Source organism: Grammomys surdaster, unplaced genomic scaffold (genome assembly GCF_004785775.1).
Source record: "Grammomys surdaster isolate TR1022 unplaced genomic scaffold, NIH_TR_1.0 125925, whole genome shotgun sequence".
NCBI classification, from domain to species: Eukaryota; Metazoa; Chordata; class Mammalia; order Rodentia; family Muridae; genus Grammomys; species Grammomys surdaster.
This window is the reverse complement of record NW_021620749.1, coordinates 234,448-248,954: the sequence shown is the minus strand read 5'-3', so window position 1 is coordinate 248,954 and position 14,507 is coordinate 234,448. Positions and strand designations below refer to the sequence as shown.

General features: G+C 43.6%; 1 protein-coding gene across 1 annotated transcript; it reads right to left on the bottom strand.

Moving 5' to 3' along the window:
* Positions 1 to 5,435: 5,435 nt before the first annotated feature.
* Positions 5,436 to 5,838, bottom strand: LOC114608579 (26S proteasome complex subunit SEM1). The gene has a single exon (XM_028752571.1). The coding sequence runs from the start codon at positions 5,765 to 5,767 to the stop codon at positions 5,555 to 5,557; it is 213 nt and encodes a 70-aa protein (XP_028608404.1). The 5' UTR covers positions 5,768 to 5,838; the 3' UTR covers positions 5,436 to 5,554.
* Between the last annotated feature and the right edge of the window lie 8,669 nt (positions 5,839 to 14,507).

Sequence of the window (14,507 nt, the reverse complement as noted above, 5' to 3'; positions counted from 1 at the left end):
GAGAGGGAGAGAACATGTTGGTTGTTCACCTCTGTGAATGCACCATTTGTGTTGCTTGTTTATTTAATTTTGTATTATGTAAATTTTACTAAACTACTAAAAAACCACACCCTAACTACTTAGTAGGGTATCACAAAATCAATACACATAAAGTAAAGGAAGATCTGTGTGCTGCTCAATGGGAGAGCACTTGTCTTGCTTGTGTTCAACTCTGCATCTCTAATGCTGCAGAGAAGAAAACAAAAATTTGACTTGGGCCAGCTGTGGTGATACAAACCTATGTCCTAGCCCTAGGAAAGTGGAGGTAGGAAGATCGGGAGTTCAAGGCCACCTCAGCTATGTTGTGAGTTTAGGGCCAGCACAGGCTACATGAGACTTTGAAAAAAGAAAAAAAAAAACTTGGTAATTTTTTTTTTCAATAGGGCATGGTGATACACACCTGGAATCCCAGCACTCTGAAGCAGAGGCAGGAGGATGACTGCAAGTTCAAATCCAGCCTGGTCTCCATAGCAAGCTCAAGTCCAGCCAGAACTTCCTAGTGAGAGGGCTGCAGGCATACTTTCTCCCAGCGTGGGAACCTCACTGGGCCTGCTCTTTCCCCACAGTAGTGTGCACTCATTCAATATCACAACAATCTCTGAAAACCAACTATGCAAAGACATGACATCATCAAAAGGAATTCGTTAATACTGCCTGGCATGGTGTGGCATGCCTGCAATCCTGAATCCTAGCGCTCAGAAGATGGAAGAGGGAGATCAGACAGGGCAGCCAGGAAAGACCCTTATCTTAAAAACCAAATAAATATACAAATAAACCCAAACCAAACAGGAAATTATCTCAACCTAAAGCTGAGGTTCGTATTTTCATGTTTCTAACAGACTTAACTGGCTCCCTCCAAAATTTGAGCTATCCTACTGCCTTGTGTGAGTTCTCTGTGATTCCCTTTCCACAAGCCTGGGCTGTCCTCATCTGCCTGGATGACTATGTTGACTGCCAGTGCTTACATGTTTCCTTAAGCACCAATCACTGGCCCCAGTTTCTCCTTCCTTTCTTGTTTGTTTGCTGTCACCTTTCCCTTTCAAGTGACTTTGTAAATACTGCCCAATTACTTCCCAAAGACATACACCTCTGGAAGGCTTTCTTGAACTTACAGACCCCACTCTCACTGGGGCAGCAGAGGGCAGGCCCTGATACTTACCTCCACATATGTCACACAGATGCTTAGGGCCCATTCAGGGAACTGAGCCTAGATTTTCCAGAATAGGAACACAAACCATGGAGGCTAGAATATGGTTCCAAAGACAGGCAGGCAGGCAGGCAGGCATGGGCCACATAGAACATCGTGTGAAAGGATGGAGATGGAGAAAGCTCTAGAAACCTCAACCCAGTGTGTAAGATACCAGGATAGCTGAGGAAAAATTAAACAGACTGTCAATATCAGCTGCTGTTACTTTGAGAGCAGAAAGGGGAACAGGAAGAATTAGGGGGTGACAATAGCTAATGAGATTGATGTGCTACCTACATGTGAGGGGAATCAAAGCAAGGCAAAGCAAGGGTATATGCAAGCCCCCCACATTTATAGGAGTACCCCTAAAAGCCACTTTCTTTCCAGGAAGCCACCCTGGACACTAGAGAATGGGTTTGACTCTGTCGTGAAAGGTGTTCTTAGTGGCCAAGAAAGGGCTGTAGTCCTATCTTCAGCTGGAAAAAGTCCAGCACAGGGTCCAAAATTTAGCCCAGTGGGCCAGCCAGTGTAGCATGCAGACTTCAGGCAAGCTACAGAGGGCAGGTCCACTGCATCTAATCTTGAGTGGTCCATGGAACTTGGTTTCTTTTCATTAGTTTAGAGTTCTAAGGCCTGAGCAGGTCAAATGCTCTCTGAGGATGGCTGACCACTTCTTGGAGTTAGCTGCCCAGGAAGTGACCATGTGTCTTCTTGGTAGCCTCCTTGATGTTCTGATGACTGACCAGACAGGCATACAGGCGAAAATTGACTGGCAGGCCTTTTCTGTATGCCTTAAACTGGTTCTAGGGAATAGGATAAGGGACCTGCTAAGGCCACAGAACAGAGTCAAGCACACAGCAATGTACCTGTTTGTCCCCGGTACAGAGACACTGTTCACTAGGTAACATGAAATATTGCATACTTGGTGTCCAACAGGCTTTGGGTTGGATAACTGCCTGACTGTAGGCTGATTTCAGTGTTTAGAGCATGTTTAAGGCTGACAAGGCCAAGCTGGGAGGATTGGGAGGGTATATTCAATACATTCACAGCATGCTGATATTTTTCAACTTCCTGTGATTTCAGTGGAGCATGTGTGATTATGTACATGTTACATGGACACATCTCCTATTGGTCCTGTTTTTCTAGAGAATCCCCAGTGAACATGGGGTCTTGAAGGTTTTGTTTTGCTTGAACAACAATCTCTAGAACCAGAAGGATTCTATTCCCTAGACTTACTAGATTCATTTGTTTCTGGGGTTGGAGGCTGGTTTTTATGTAGCCCAGATTGGCTTCCAGCACTCTCTGTACAAAGGATGACCTCGAACTTTTGATCTTGCCTCTATCTCCTGAATGGTCATTTTAGAAGGAAGCCACCCACTACTTTTCCAGAATAGTTAACATCTTTGCAGTCTGTTTTGCAGTTGTTTTTCCTTTAAATTGGAAATCCGTTTCTAAGCTGCAGATGCAGCTGCTGCTACAGTAAAGTACATCCTGTGCACAGTGCAGACGCTATCACCCTCCGCCCCTCTAGACCATCTGCCAGAAAGCTGCCGAAACGGCAGTCTTCCGAGGCCGACCGCAGTGGTCAGAGTCATTAGAACCTGTGAGCAAGGAGGGAGCGAGTGGGTGCAGTGTTTCTCCCCCAACCTGCTGCTGTTCCAGGGAGGCGGCCCCTGCCTGCCCCAGCGTGAGTCACCCTGCTGAGTCCTGAGCACAGCAGCTTTGCCAGCGGGGTCCTTTCTATCAAAGCTCAGATCACACACCCGCAGCCAAGACTTTTCTCCTTAAGCCCTCTGTTTGGAAAAGAGTGCTCTCAGGGTTCTGTTTCTCACACACGCCCCGTCCAGCTCTGCCAAAGTCTCCAGGCCGTCACCACCTGCCACCTGCGGGTTGTTCTGGGAACTGCAACCTGGCTGCTTGGCCCTCTACACCTAAAGAAACTAAACTCCAGCCAGAGTCCTCAGTCACAAAAGCCCCGGGCTCTTGCGGACACAGATGTTGGTGACTTGGCCACTACCTCTAGATCTCTCTTCTGTCCCTCAGTTACAACGCTGGAACTATATTTGGCTTATTGAACATATGATGTACAGTTAAAACTGAAAATTCTCACTTTTTTTATTAGTGCTAGCGTCCCTAACTTCTGGGTTGGTTTAGGTCCATTCGTTTTCCGCTTTGTTTGGGGTCTCCTCTAGTCTCTCATATGTGTGGTAATATTTGGTTGAAATCCAAGCATCTTGGTTCGCTCTCTTGAGTCCTGGGTATTTCCTAATGGCTCTCAAGTCCTTAAAAGTACCTTATACTTGAATGTCTCCAGTCTGTCTCCTCCAGCACCTAGCTTCTCCCATGTGCCCATCTGTGTCCCAGATACCCTCTTCTCATAAGGATTTAGCCCCTAAAAGGCCCACATTAATCTAGTATGTCACAGTAATGATGTCAATGCTCCTTCCAAACTTGTATAGACATTTTTTTTTTTTTGGCTTGACAGTGGTGTTGAGAAGCAAGGCCTTTAAGAGATGATCAGAGAGCTCTGATCCTTGAGAACAGATGAACGTCATCATAGTTGAGTGGATTTGTTATTCCAGGATCTCACCCCATCCTGTGATACTGGGTGCTATGGAACACCCAGAGGCCCTTAGCAGAAGTGGCCCAGAGGCCCTTAGCAGAAGTGGCCCTTCCATTCTGAACTGTGATCCCAGTAAACTGTTATTTTTGGTTCTTTTGTTTTTAAATTTTAATTTTGATCTCTCTCTCTCTCTCTCTCTCTCTCTCTCTCTCTCTCTCTGTGTGTGTGTGTGTGTGTGTGTGGTGTGTGTGTGTGTGTGGTGTGTACATGCATGCCAGAGCACTTGTGTGGAGGTTAGAAGACAGCTTTCTGGAGTCAATCTCTAATTCAGGTTATCTGGCTTACAAGACATATGCTTTCACCCACTGAACCCTCTTGCCAGACTAACTCCTGCTGTTTATACCCCGTCGTCTGTGGTATTGTTATAGCCTCCAGAACCAGAAAGTGAATCAAGCAAAACAGGATCCTGGCTAACTACAGCTGCAAAAAAAAAAAAAAAAAAAGACCCTATTTGTAAGGGGGATCACACCCAGGGGGATAGGGTTGGGTTGGACACATCTCTAGGGGAATACGGCTATCACAGCCCCAGCACCCAGCTTGCCCTCTCCACAGCGCTTTGTTGATAGTTTGGTAGGCTTCCCATCAGTGTGTAGCTTAGAAGAATGGCCTAGATGTCTACTTTGATGTTGAATTCTCACCATATCCATAGGCTTGCCCTTATGTGGAGACCCAAGAATTAGGAGATCTTTACGTCTGAAAAAGTCCTGTCTCAATAACCCCCCGATTTTCCTAAAAAATACAATTATACATCTCTTGGCACAGCTTCTGTCTCTATTTATGATCTTTCCAATTAATGTTTTACTAGAGTGTGTGTGTGCTTATGCATGTGTTTGATGTGTATGTAAGGGTGTTTTTCATGCCACAGCATGTGGAAGTCGGGGGCAACTTTAGCAAGTCAGTTCTCTCCTTCCACCATGTTTTTGAGGCAGGGTCTCTTTTGTTGTTTCTGCTGCTATACTATGTGCTTCAGCCTTCAAGTTTCTGGAAGATCCTCCTGTCTCCACTGTTTGAGCTTTTATACACACACACACACACACACACACAAACACACAAATATGTATATATATATCCCATATATTATTATATATCATATTTATTATATATGTACATATTTATTAAATATATATTTAATTATGTAACTTGGGGAGTTCCTGAGAATGCAGGTGCCTTTGGAGGCCAAAGACATTAGATTTCTCTGGAGCTAGGATTACAGGGGGTGTGCACCACCTAATTTCAGTGCTGGGAACTAAACTCCGTCTGTTGAGAATATGCTACATCTGGTTCCTTAGCTCCTTAATATTAAGGCCATTTCCCACTTCTTTCCCTATGTTGATCACTGATTTCTATCCATAAGCAATGGTGATGGTAATATTATTATTAGTAGTAGTAGTAGTAGTAGTAGTAGTATTGTTATTCTTATTTTAAAATCCATTGCTGTGGTTGAAGAGGTGGTTCAGTAGTTAGAAGCACTCATACAGTGTGCATACATCCACACATGCAAACACTTAGATGCATAAAATAAAAGTAAGTAAATCTTTTTTTTTTTAGATCAAAACATTTATTTACTTATGTTTTTGTTATAAAAACCAAAAATAAATCCAAGCAGATAATGAAATAAACATATTCTTTAAAGTATCCTCTCCTGGTTTCTCTGTCCTAGAATGTGGTAGAGTCCATGTTTAATGTTCCTGGAACATTCCTGGATGCTATGAAGTCTCCATCTTGTAACCATGCTTCTCCAGCTCAGCGCGTAACTGATTGGAGAAGTCATCTTCTACATTGTCATCATCCCAGTTATCCTCCCAGACATGTGCATCTTCATCTTCATCTAAGCCAGCCCAGTCTTCCGCGGGAAACTCCTCGAACTCGTCGTCCTCTTCCAGGAGACCCAAGTCAACAGGCTGCTTCTTTTCGGACATCGCGCTGCGCCAAGCCCCACGCTGCTCAGATCGGCCGCAAAGTTGGAAGCCTCAGTACCCGCGAGTCGCCGATACAGCCAACGCCGGCGCAACCATAGAGACTAGAGGGGAAGAGCTCGTAAATCTTTTTTTTGAAAAGCTGATTACTCTTTATTTTAGAGGCCAGCAAAAACACAACCAGCTTTCCTTTCTTAACAAATATACTATTCCGTTGTATTTTTTAAAAAGAGTTAAAAGCCAGATTGAACTTTCCTTGAGAAAGAGAGGCAAGTGGGGAGAGAGGGAAAAAAGGGAAGGAGGGGAGAGAGGAGACATAGAGAAAGAATAAAAACCTTATGTTGTAGCCCTCAAATACAACATACTAGTTTTTATTTTAAAAATAACAAAACAATTTATTCAAACAAAAATAAAGAATAAAATTTATCATGCAAAAAGCTAAAAGAACTATATTTGAGAGGGAAAAATACATTTAAAAATTTTAAAAAGAAAATGGTTACGAAGCAAAAGGAGGCCTAGTGTTTATAACTTAGTAAAATGAACTCCTCAGAATCTGGGCTTTGAGTTGGTAGTGTCCTGACTCAGGAGCAGAATGCCTGTGCATGTGTGTGATGTGGTCACTCCATCTGTCCTTATAGATGGCCCCAGAAGTACCTATACCCTGTGACAGCTGCTGGAATCAAATTAAAGGGATCATAATGAAAATAATCTTTAAATGATATTTCATTACTTTATGACTTTCACCTCATTTGTAACCTAGAGATTAAACAAAGTACAGCATTATGTAAATGATCATTTTTAGCTTGCTGAAAGCAAAGTCAGTATCCATCATTAAAAACGTGACTTGGGGCTGGAGAGATGGCTCAGCGGTCACAAACACTGCCTGCTCTTCCAGAGGTCCTGAGTTCAATTCCCAGCAATCATATGCTCACAACCATCTATAATGTGATCTGATGATCTGATGCCTCCTTCTGGCATGCAAGTATACATGCAGACAGAACACTTATAATAAATAAGTCAAAAATAAATAAATAAATACATACATACATACTTACATACATACATACATACATACATACATAATGTTTAAGAAAAGATGTGGCTCAAGAAGCCAGGAATGGTGGCACATTTCTTTAATCCCAGCACTCTCAGGAGGCAGAGGCTGGTAGATCTCTGTTGAGTTTGAAGCCAGCTGCTGAGATTCACATCAGCAAGGACTATGTAGAGAAACCTTGGTCTCAAAAACAGTGTAGCTCAAGTATAAATCTATTCAGCAGAAAGCAGAATATCAAGATATGACTGTAAAATATGAATCAAAGTTTTGAAACATCTCACTGTATTGCTCAAGCCAGCCTGAAACCCTTCTGCCTCAGTGTCTTCTGTGCTAGGATTACAGGTATAAGTCACTGTGCTTGGCTTTGTGTTTTATACTTAAAACTTTATCCTTAAACTACTTTCCTTCATTTCCTGTACTTTCTTCATGCTCTGTTTTTTGTGGAAGTATGTAGGGCATGTGCACATGGGGAGATGTGCACAGTTTTGCCTGTGTGTTTGCATGTGTGCACACAGGACTGTGCAGATGTTTCACACCAAACCTCAATGGGGCAGTAGAAGATGGATGGAACATTCTAGCATGCTTCTTATCTTTCTCCCCACTGCGTTTATCATCTGGAATACTGTCAATATATGCACCTGTCTCTCTGGTATGGATTTATTATGAAGGACAACTCAACATGATTATTAACCACTTTTTGAAAATTAACATCTGGGGACTGGCTCAGGAGTTAGAGCACTTGCTGCTCTTATTGAAGACTCAAGTTCAATTCTCAGCACCCATGTGGTGGTTCCAGGGGTTAAATATTCTCTTCTGGTCTCTTCAAACACCCAGGCATGCATACGGTGCATAGACATACATACAAGCAAAACCCACGCATACACATAAAATAAATATTTTTCAAAACATTAGCACTTAACAAATCAACAAAACTAAAGTCCATATCTATATTTACTAAACATTTTAAATATGCACATGATAGCGACATTAATTTGCCACATTTCTGGTACATTTGTAAAGATGTACATGCCTTCTGTGGGAATAATCTTTGCCTGCAACTAGACAGTGAATGTGTACATTTCTGAAAATGTACAACAGGGAGGTGCCCGCATGAGAAGCAGACCAGGGAATTCTAGCTGGGTAAATATTGATATGGTTGGTGATTGCAGGAGCGAACACATCCTCCAGATGGGACACACCCCTGGTGGCTGGCTGCTCTAAGCCCTGTGTGGGATGCTTTGAGTCTATTACATTAAAAGCCGCCCAGTTACTCTTTGGAACTTGTGCTAAGTATAGGACAATTACTGCTAAGACTCATAGCAGGGCCAACAGTGAACACTTCCTAACTCTAAAATAGCCATAGTGACTTTGGACCACTTTGTCACCCCAGAGCCACTAGCTTTGCTGCCTAGGGGACAGTTGGGGGCCTGACTAGAAAGAAACTCAAGGCAATGTAAGTTGTTTTGTCTCAGGAGTTTGAGTCTTTCATTTGAAAAACCAAAACCAAAAACAAATAAAAAGAAAAGCCTGTGTGGTTTTGTTCTGTTCTGTTTTTAATTTTATTTTTTTATACAGAGGTTCAGGTAAGCCTTGTAGTTGTGGCAATCCTCCTGTCTCAGTCTCTCCAGTGCTGAGACTATAGGTGTGACCCACCATGTCTGCTTGTTTTTTCCCAGCAGTGAGTATCAAAGCTCCTGGACTTCCTATTGTTGTATTTTGTTTTTTAAGAAAAAGTGAACTATTTTGTCATTCTTCTTTTTAACTTTGGTAGAGTACAATCAATAGCAAGTATTTTTATATCTCCACAAGGCAGTGTGTATTTATGGGAAAGACTCAAAGAAGCCTCATTCTCAATTCTACCTTGGCTTCCCACCCAAACCTCCTGGTGTTTCCAGTAACATTAATAAGCATCTACTTAGGAATGAAATTAACTTTGTCAGTATGCTGTGTTTAGGTAAAAGAGTTTTTAAAATTTTAATATACATTCCATTGACAATCTATGTAAGATTAAAGTGTGTAAGAGTGATGTCCACAGACCCAGGGAAGGTCTAGCACAACTAGGAGAGATTAAAATCCAAGAATAACCCAGCAAACAAAACCTGAAAACAAACATTCCCCAGTGCATTTCAACCTGGACTACAGTTTGCCAACACACACACACACACACACACACACACACACACAGAATAAGGGAAGGGGATGAGAAAGAATAAAACACATTTTCTTACTCCGACCACCTGTGAGAGTTTTAAAGTTTGCAAGAATACATCACAGGCTATGAGCCAACACACACAGCTCAATCTTGTTGTGATGTTCTCACATGTCTGCTTCTCTGGAGAAACAGAACCCAAGGCTACACTGTCTGTGCTAATTCAATATAGACAGTGGCAACCCAAGACTTAGTTTATGGGGCCAGATACCTGAACTCCACACATCTCTGCAAAACTGAGAATGAGGCTGTCAGGAGGCCTGGAAACCTAGGTTCAATCCCTTGAATCCAGCATGGAAGGTGGGGAGAGAGAGAGAGAGAACAAGCTCTCCAAGGTTGCCCTTTAACCCGTCTATCATGTGTCGAATGCTTCTGAAGAGAGTGCTGAATTTTTAATTTTTTTTTTAAGATTGTATTTTCAGGAGTTGGAGAGATTGCTCAGTGGTGAAGGACAACTGCTGGCTGCTCTTGCAGGGGAACAGGGTTTGGTTCCTAGCATATACACAGTGGCTTACAACTTGCAACTTCAATTCCAGGGAATCCAGTGCCCTCTTTGGACCTCCAGGAGCACCAATAGCAGGTGTAGTACACAGATATACATACAGGCGAAACATCTATATAAATAAATAAGTCTTTAAAAATATTTTATTTTTGTTATTTTTAAATATGTGTACTCATGTATGTCTATGTTGTGATATGTCCATATGGGTACAGGTACCTGCAGAGGCCAGAAGCTCACCTAAAGCTGGAGTTACAGGTGGTTCTAAGCCACTTGCTGTGTGCTTGGGTTCTCTGTAAGATCAGTATGCACTGGTAAACACTGAGCTATCTCTTCAGTGCCTGAATTGTTTCCTTGCTATTATACCTGAGATCTAGCCATCCAATAGGTGTGCATATGTTTACATGTATGTCTTTGTACCTGTACATGTGTCATTTCCTTATGTAGCCTGAAATGGCCCCAAACCTGATTGTACTAAATGACCACCATCTCAGTGAATTTCCATACATTCAATTGATAAAGACGGACTAGTCAGAACATTCTAGAAGATCCCTGTGAACTTGAGTCATATACAAATGAAATAAGATGTTTTGGAGTTACTAGCTTCTGATCACATATAGCCCTTCCAGAGAGACTATTACTGAGCATGTGCAGAGAGCCTCCCCCCCCCACCCCCCAGCCTTCCAGACAGCATCCAAATTCCTTACAGGTTCAGAGGGGAGAAAGTGTCTGAGAAACACTGGCTGCTGTTGAGATAGCCTAGGGGTCTAAGAAGTGAAAAGCTATTAGGCAGAAGGCTATAATCAGCTCTTCTTGATCTTGACCATGACCGAGAACAGAGTAAGAGTGGGCACTGCCAATTACCTGGCACGAGGCTGCTTTGGGGCAGGAACACCGTGGGAGGACTGTACATTGAGAAATCCATTCCATCCATTCCCTTCATAAAAGAATAAATCATGTCTGGGGTAGTTCAGCCATGTTTCTGTTCTTGGCTTCAAATAATGGCCCTCAAATTGCAGCTGAGGGCTATAAAATGTGATTTGTCTTGAGATGAAGGCAAAGACGGTAGGCTCAGTCATAAGTCAGTGCAGGGGTCATGAGCTATTCACCAAGAGTTCTCACAGGAGCTTGCACTGCAGAGCAGTATGCCAAACCTCAGAGTTGGAAGGTGACTTTGACAAATCAGTTCAAATGTTAACTTTGACTCCACCTGAAGGCAGATATGGAGGACACAGTGACTCGCACCCCAGTGGGGATGCTGGGGTGTGATGCTACCACTACCAACAGCACAGGAGCCATCAAAGCTTTTTTTTTAAATGTGTACTTCTATTTGTGTGTGTGTGTGTGTGTGTGTGTGTGTGTGTGTGTGTGTGTGTGTATGTTGGGACATGGGGTGTGCAAGTGTACGTGTACATTTTGTGTGGCGACCAGAGTTGAACACCGGGTGTTTTTCTCAGTTGTCTTCCATCTATTTCTTACAACACTGTCCTGGAGCTCTTGGATTTAACTAGCCTGGATAGTCAGAGGGCCTCGGAGGGTCTTGTGTACTTATCAGACACCGGAATTACAAGCATGCACCCTCACGCTCAGTGTTTTTACATGGGTCCTGGCATTTAAATTCAGGTCTTCCCTGTTCCCTCATTAAAATTTGTGTTGGAATCTATTAAATGAACAAGAAAAAAAAACATAGATTTTTTTTTCTTTTTAGATATATGTTATTTAGTGCCACATTCACAGGCTGGTTATCCCTGGAAAGTTTTGTCTTGTTCTGTTCTGACACAGGGTATTGTGTAGCTCAGGCAGGTCTCAGGTTTTCAATCTCCACCCCACCCCCCAGCCCCTCAGAATCCTGAGTGTTGGGATCACAGCCATGAGCATCTGCACTGGCTACTCTGGGACACTCTGCCTGGTGCCAGGGAGACTCACTCCATGTTAGCTCTCTACACGTCACTTTTCTCCTAAAGGGCATCCAATAGCCTAACCTGTATAGGAGCAGAAGACCTCTTGGAATTCAGGGTTTCACACCAAGTACTGATGGTGAGTCCCATGGGTGGGAGCCATTGAGACAAGACCACGTATGGCTAACACTGCAGTATGTTAACCAGATGCTTTCTCCTCCTGATGACTGAGCCTGTGTCTTCTGTCTGAGCTTTCCAGTTGTATTACATGGTCAGTTTGGGTCCCACTCAACCTCAGCCACAGCTGAAGCGCTCAGACTAGGGGACCTTCTATATCCTTTCCCCACTTCTTGACAGCCAGCAATGTGAAGTAAAATTTCTAAGACTGGTACTGAGAGTAACTCCCCAGTGTTTGTGCAGCTTGAGGAAGAGAGAAACTGTTTTTTAACTCTAAGGTTTTAGTATTACTGTATCATGAACTAGTTTATTCCCACTAGAACAGGTTGTAGAATTAAATTAGATGGGCTGGAAGGATGGCTCAGCAGTTAAAAGCACTGCCTGCCCTTGGAGAGGACCTGGGTTCAGTTCCCAGAACCCACATGGTAGCTCACAATCATATGTAACACCATTTTCAGGGGTTCAGTGCCCTCTTCTGGCCTCCATGGGCAATGTATGTACAGAGTGTACAGACATACAAGCTGGCAAAACACCTATACTTGTACATACACATAAAACAAAACATCCCACTGGTACATACACATAAAAAAAAATCTTAAAAAGAAGTTGGGCGTGGTGGCACACACCTTTAACCCCAGCATTTGGAAGGTAGAGGCAGACAAATCTCTGAGTTTGATGCCAGCCTGGTCTACGGAAGGAGTTCCAGGGCAGTCAGGGTTATACAGAGAAACCTGTCTTGACAAACAAAAACCAAACCAAAACAAACAACAATAACAACAACCAAAAGAATGAAGTAAGACAAAGTGTAAGATGATGAAGCACACAAACAGGACCCGTGCCGCGTATGATCAACATGTGCACACTCTCACACATGTGCACACTCTCACACATGTGCACACTCTCACACATGTGCACACTCTCACACATGCACACGCGGACTCATCCACACACGCACACACATGAAGGTGCCCTTGGTGAATAGTAGCTGGTTGTTCTGTCATTGACCATTAGTCTTTACTGGGCTAGACAGGTTCAGGGAAATGTTGAGAAAGTAAGGAAATAATCATTCTCTTCTGCAGCTTATTGAAGGGCAGGAAGAAAGCACATAAACAGAGTAGGTAGGAACCACTTACTCACTGTGACTGCCAGTCTCGAGGCCTATGAAGAAAAGACAGACCATTGTCTGAGTGGGAAATGAGAGCTTCTAGAAGATTCCTAGAAAAGGTATTTGAGCCATAATCTAAGAGGCACATACACATTAACAGAAGGGAGAGACAGGGGTCAGTGCTCAGTGGGGATGACTGGTTCAAAGCTGAAACAGCATGAAGCCACCAGTGGGAAGGAAGCAGGCAGGTCACTTGAGGACAGCGGGGAGGGCTAGGTGGCAAAACTGTGACTCCGCAAGTTACATATAATCATCTTGATCATTCTTTAAGACACTGGGTGGAGATGGACTAGTGTTTAATGCAACAAGAAACAGGAAAACAGGCTTCCTGTGGCTGCAGCCAATACACCTGACAGAGCTATATCATCATGTTCTAACTATGGAATATTCTAGAAGATAGCTCATAACCTGGCCAGCAGCTCCATTTCATCCTGAAGGAAGAGACAAGCTTATTGGGAGCTAAGCTCCAGGCTTCACACAGGTGAATAACTACCAGTGTTGGGATGGACGTGCATCCCACCTGTGTGGAGCAAACTAAGCTCAGCAGGAAGCAGTTCTTGGGTTCCCAGCCTCTCTTTTCCTGGAGGGGAGAGGCTCCTCCAGGAAAAGAGTCACAGGTGGGTCTACTTTAGCAAGGGGCACCCTTACCCATGTGTTTGTGGAAATGAGAGGGCAAGCATGTGAGGAGGACCAGCAAGCTTTTGGGGTTTGAGGTATCTTATGTACTCCTGTTTCCAGCGTTCTGGGAATTCTAGCACCCTGTATACTTTAAGTCTCAGAGAGTCAGTCTCTGAAAAGGGCTTGGGTAGAAGGCTGGTTCAAGCCAGACCAACACCTTCATTTTAACCTGTCAAGACTGATGTGTTCAAGTCACACAGAAACTGGTGAGAGAAGCCAGAGGCCCACCCAGATGGTTCTATTTCTTTGGGATCTTGTTTTTACTGTATCCAGAGACAACGTTAATAAATAATAACTTAGCTTATATACTTAAAGATCTGTATATTAAGTGCCCTCCAAACAGCTAAAGTTTGACTACATAGTACCTGGAGGCTGCTGCAGCCATAGTCCAAGGGGATAGACCTTGAGCTGCAAGCAGAACTTACAATGTTTATGTGCTGCTGCTTTTAAGCTGGTGCTGAACTCAATGTTTACACCGAGGTTCCAGAGAAAAGCCTGGGAGGCCAGGCAGTATACAGCAGGGCTGTGTTTCCTTCAGGGAGTTCCCAAAGCTCTGTAAAGGTGAAGCCTAAGTTCCAATGGAGACTCATGGATAGACTCCAAGAAAACAAATCACCTTCCCAGAAGAACTACAGGTACCGACAAGGTGAAGCCGGCCCAAAAGAAACCACGTGTGGCTGGGCAGTGGTGGTGCACGCCTTTAATCCCAGCACTTGGGAGGCAGAGGCAGGCAAATTTCTGAGTTTGAGGCCAGCCTGGTCTACTGAGTGAGTTCCAGGACAGCCAGGGCTATACAGAGAAACCCTGTCTTGAAAAACAAAAGAAAGAAAGAAAGAAAGAAAGAAAGAAAGAAAGAAAGAAAGAAAGGAAGGAAGGAAGGAAGGAAGGAAGGAAGGAAGGAAGGAAGGAAGAAAGAGAGAAACCACGTGTGCTGCAAACCAAGTGGAAGTGGGAGCTGCTCTAGCCACTGGCACACAGATGATGTGCTCGTAAGCCCCAGATGTGCGTCTACAGAGTTTAACAGTTCACAAGTGAGGCTGGGTATGTCCTCACTGTCTCCTAG

Excerpts from the sequence above, each read along its gene's own strand:
- LOC114608579 (XM_028752571.1), bottom strand. The coding sequence starts at position 5,767 with ATGTCCGAAAAGAAGCAGCCTGTTGACTTGGGTCTCCTGGAAGAGGAC.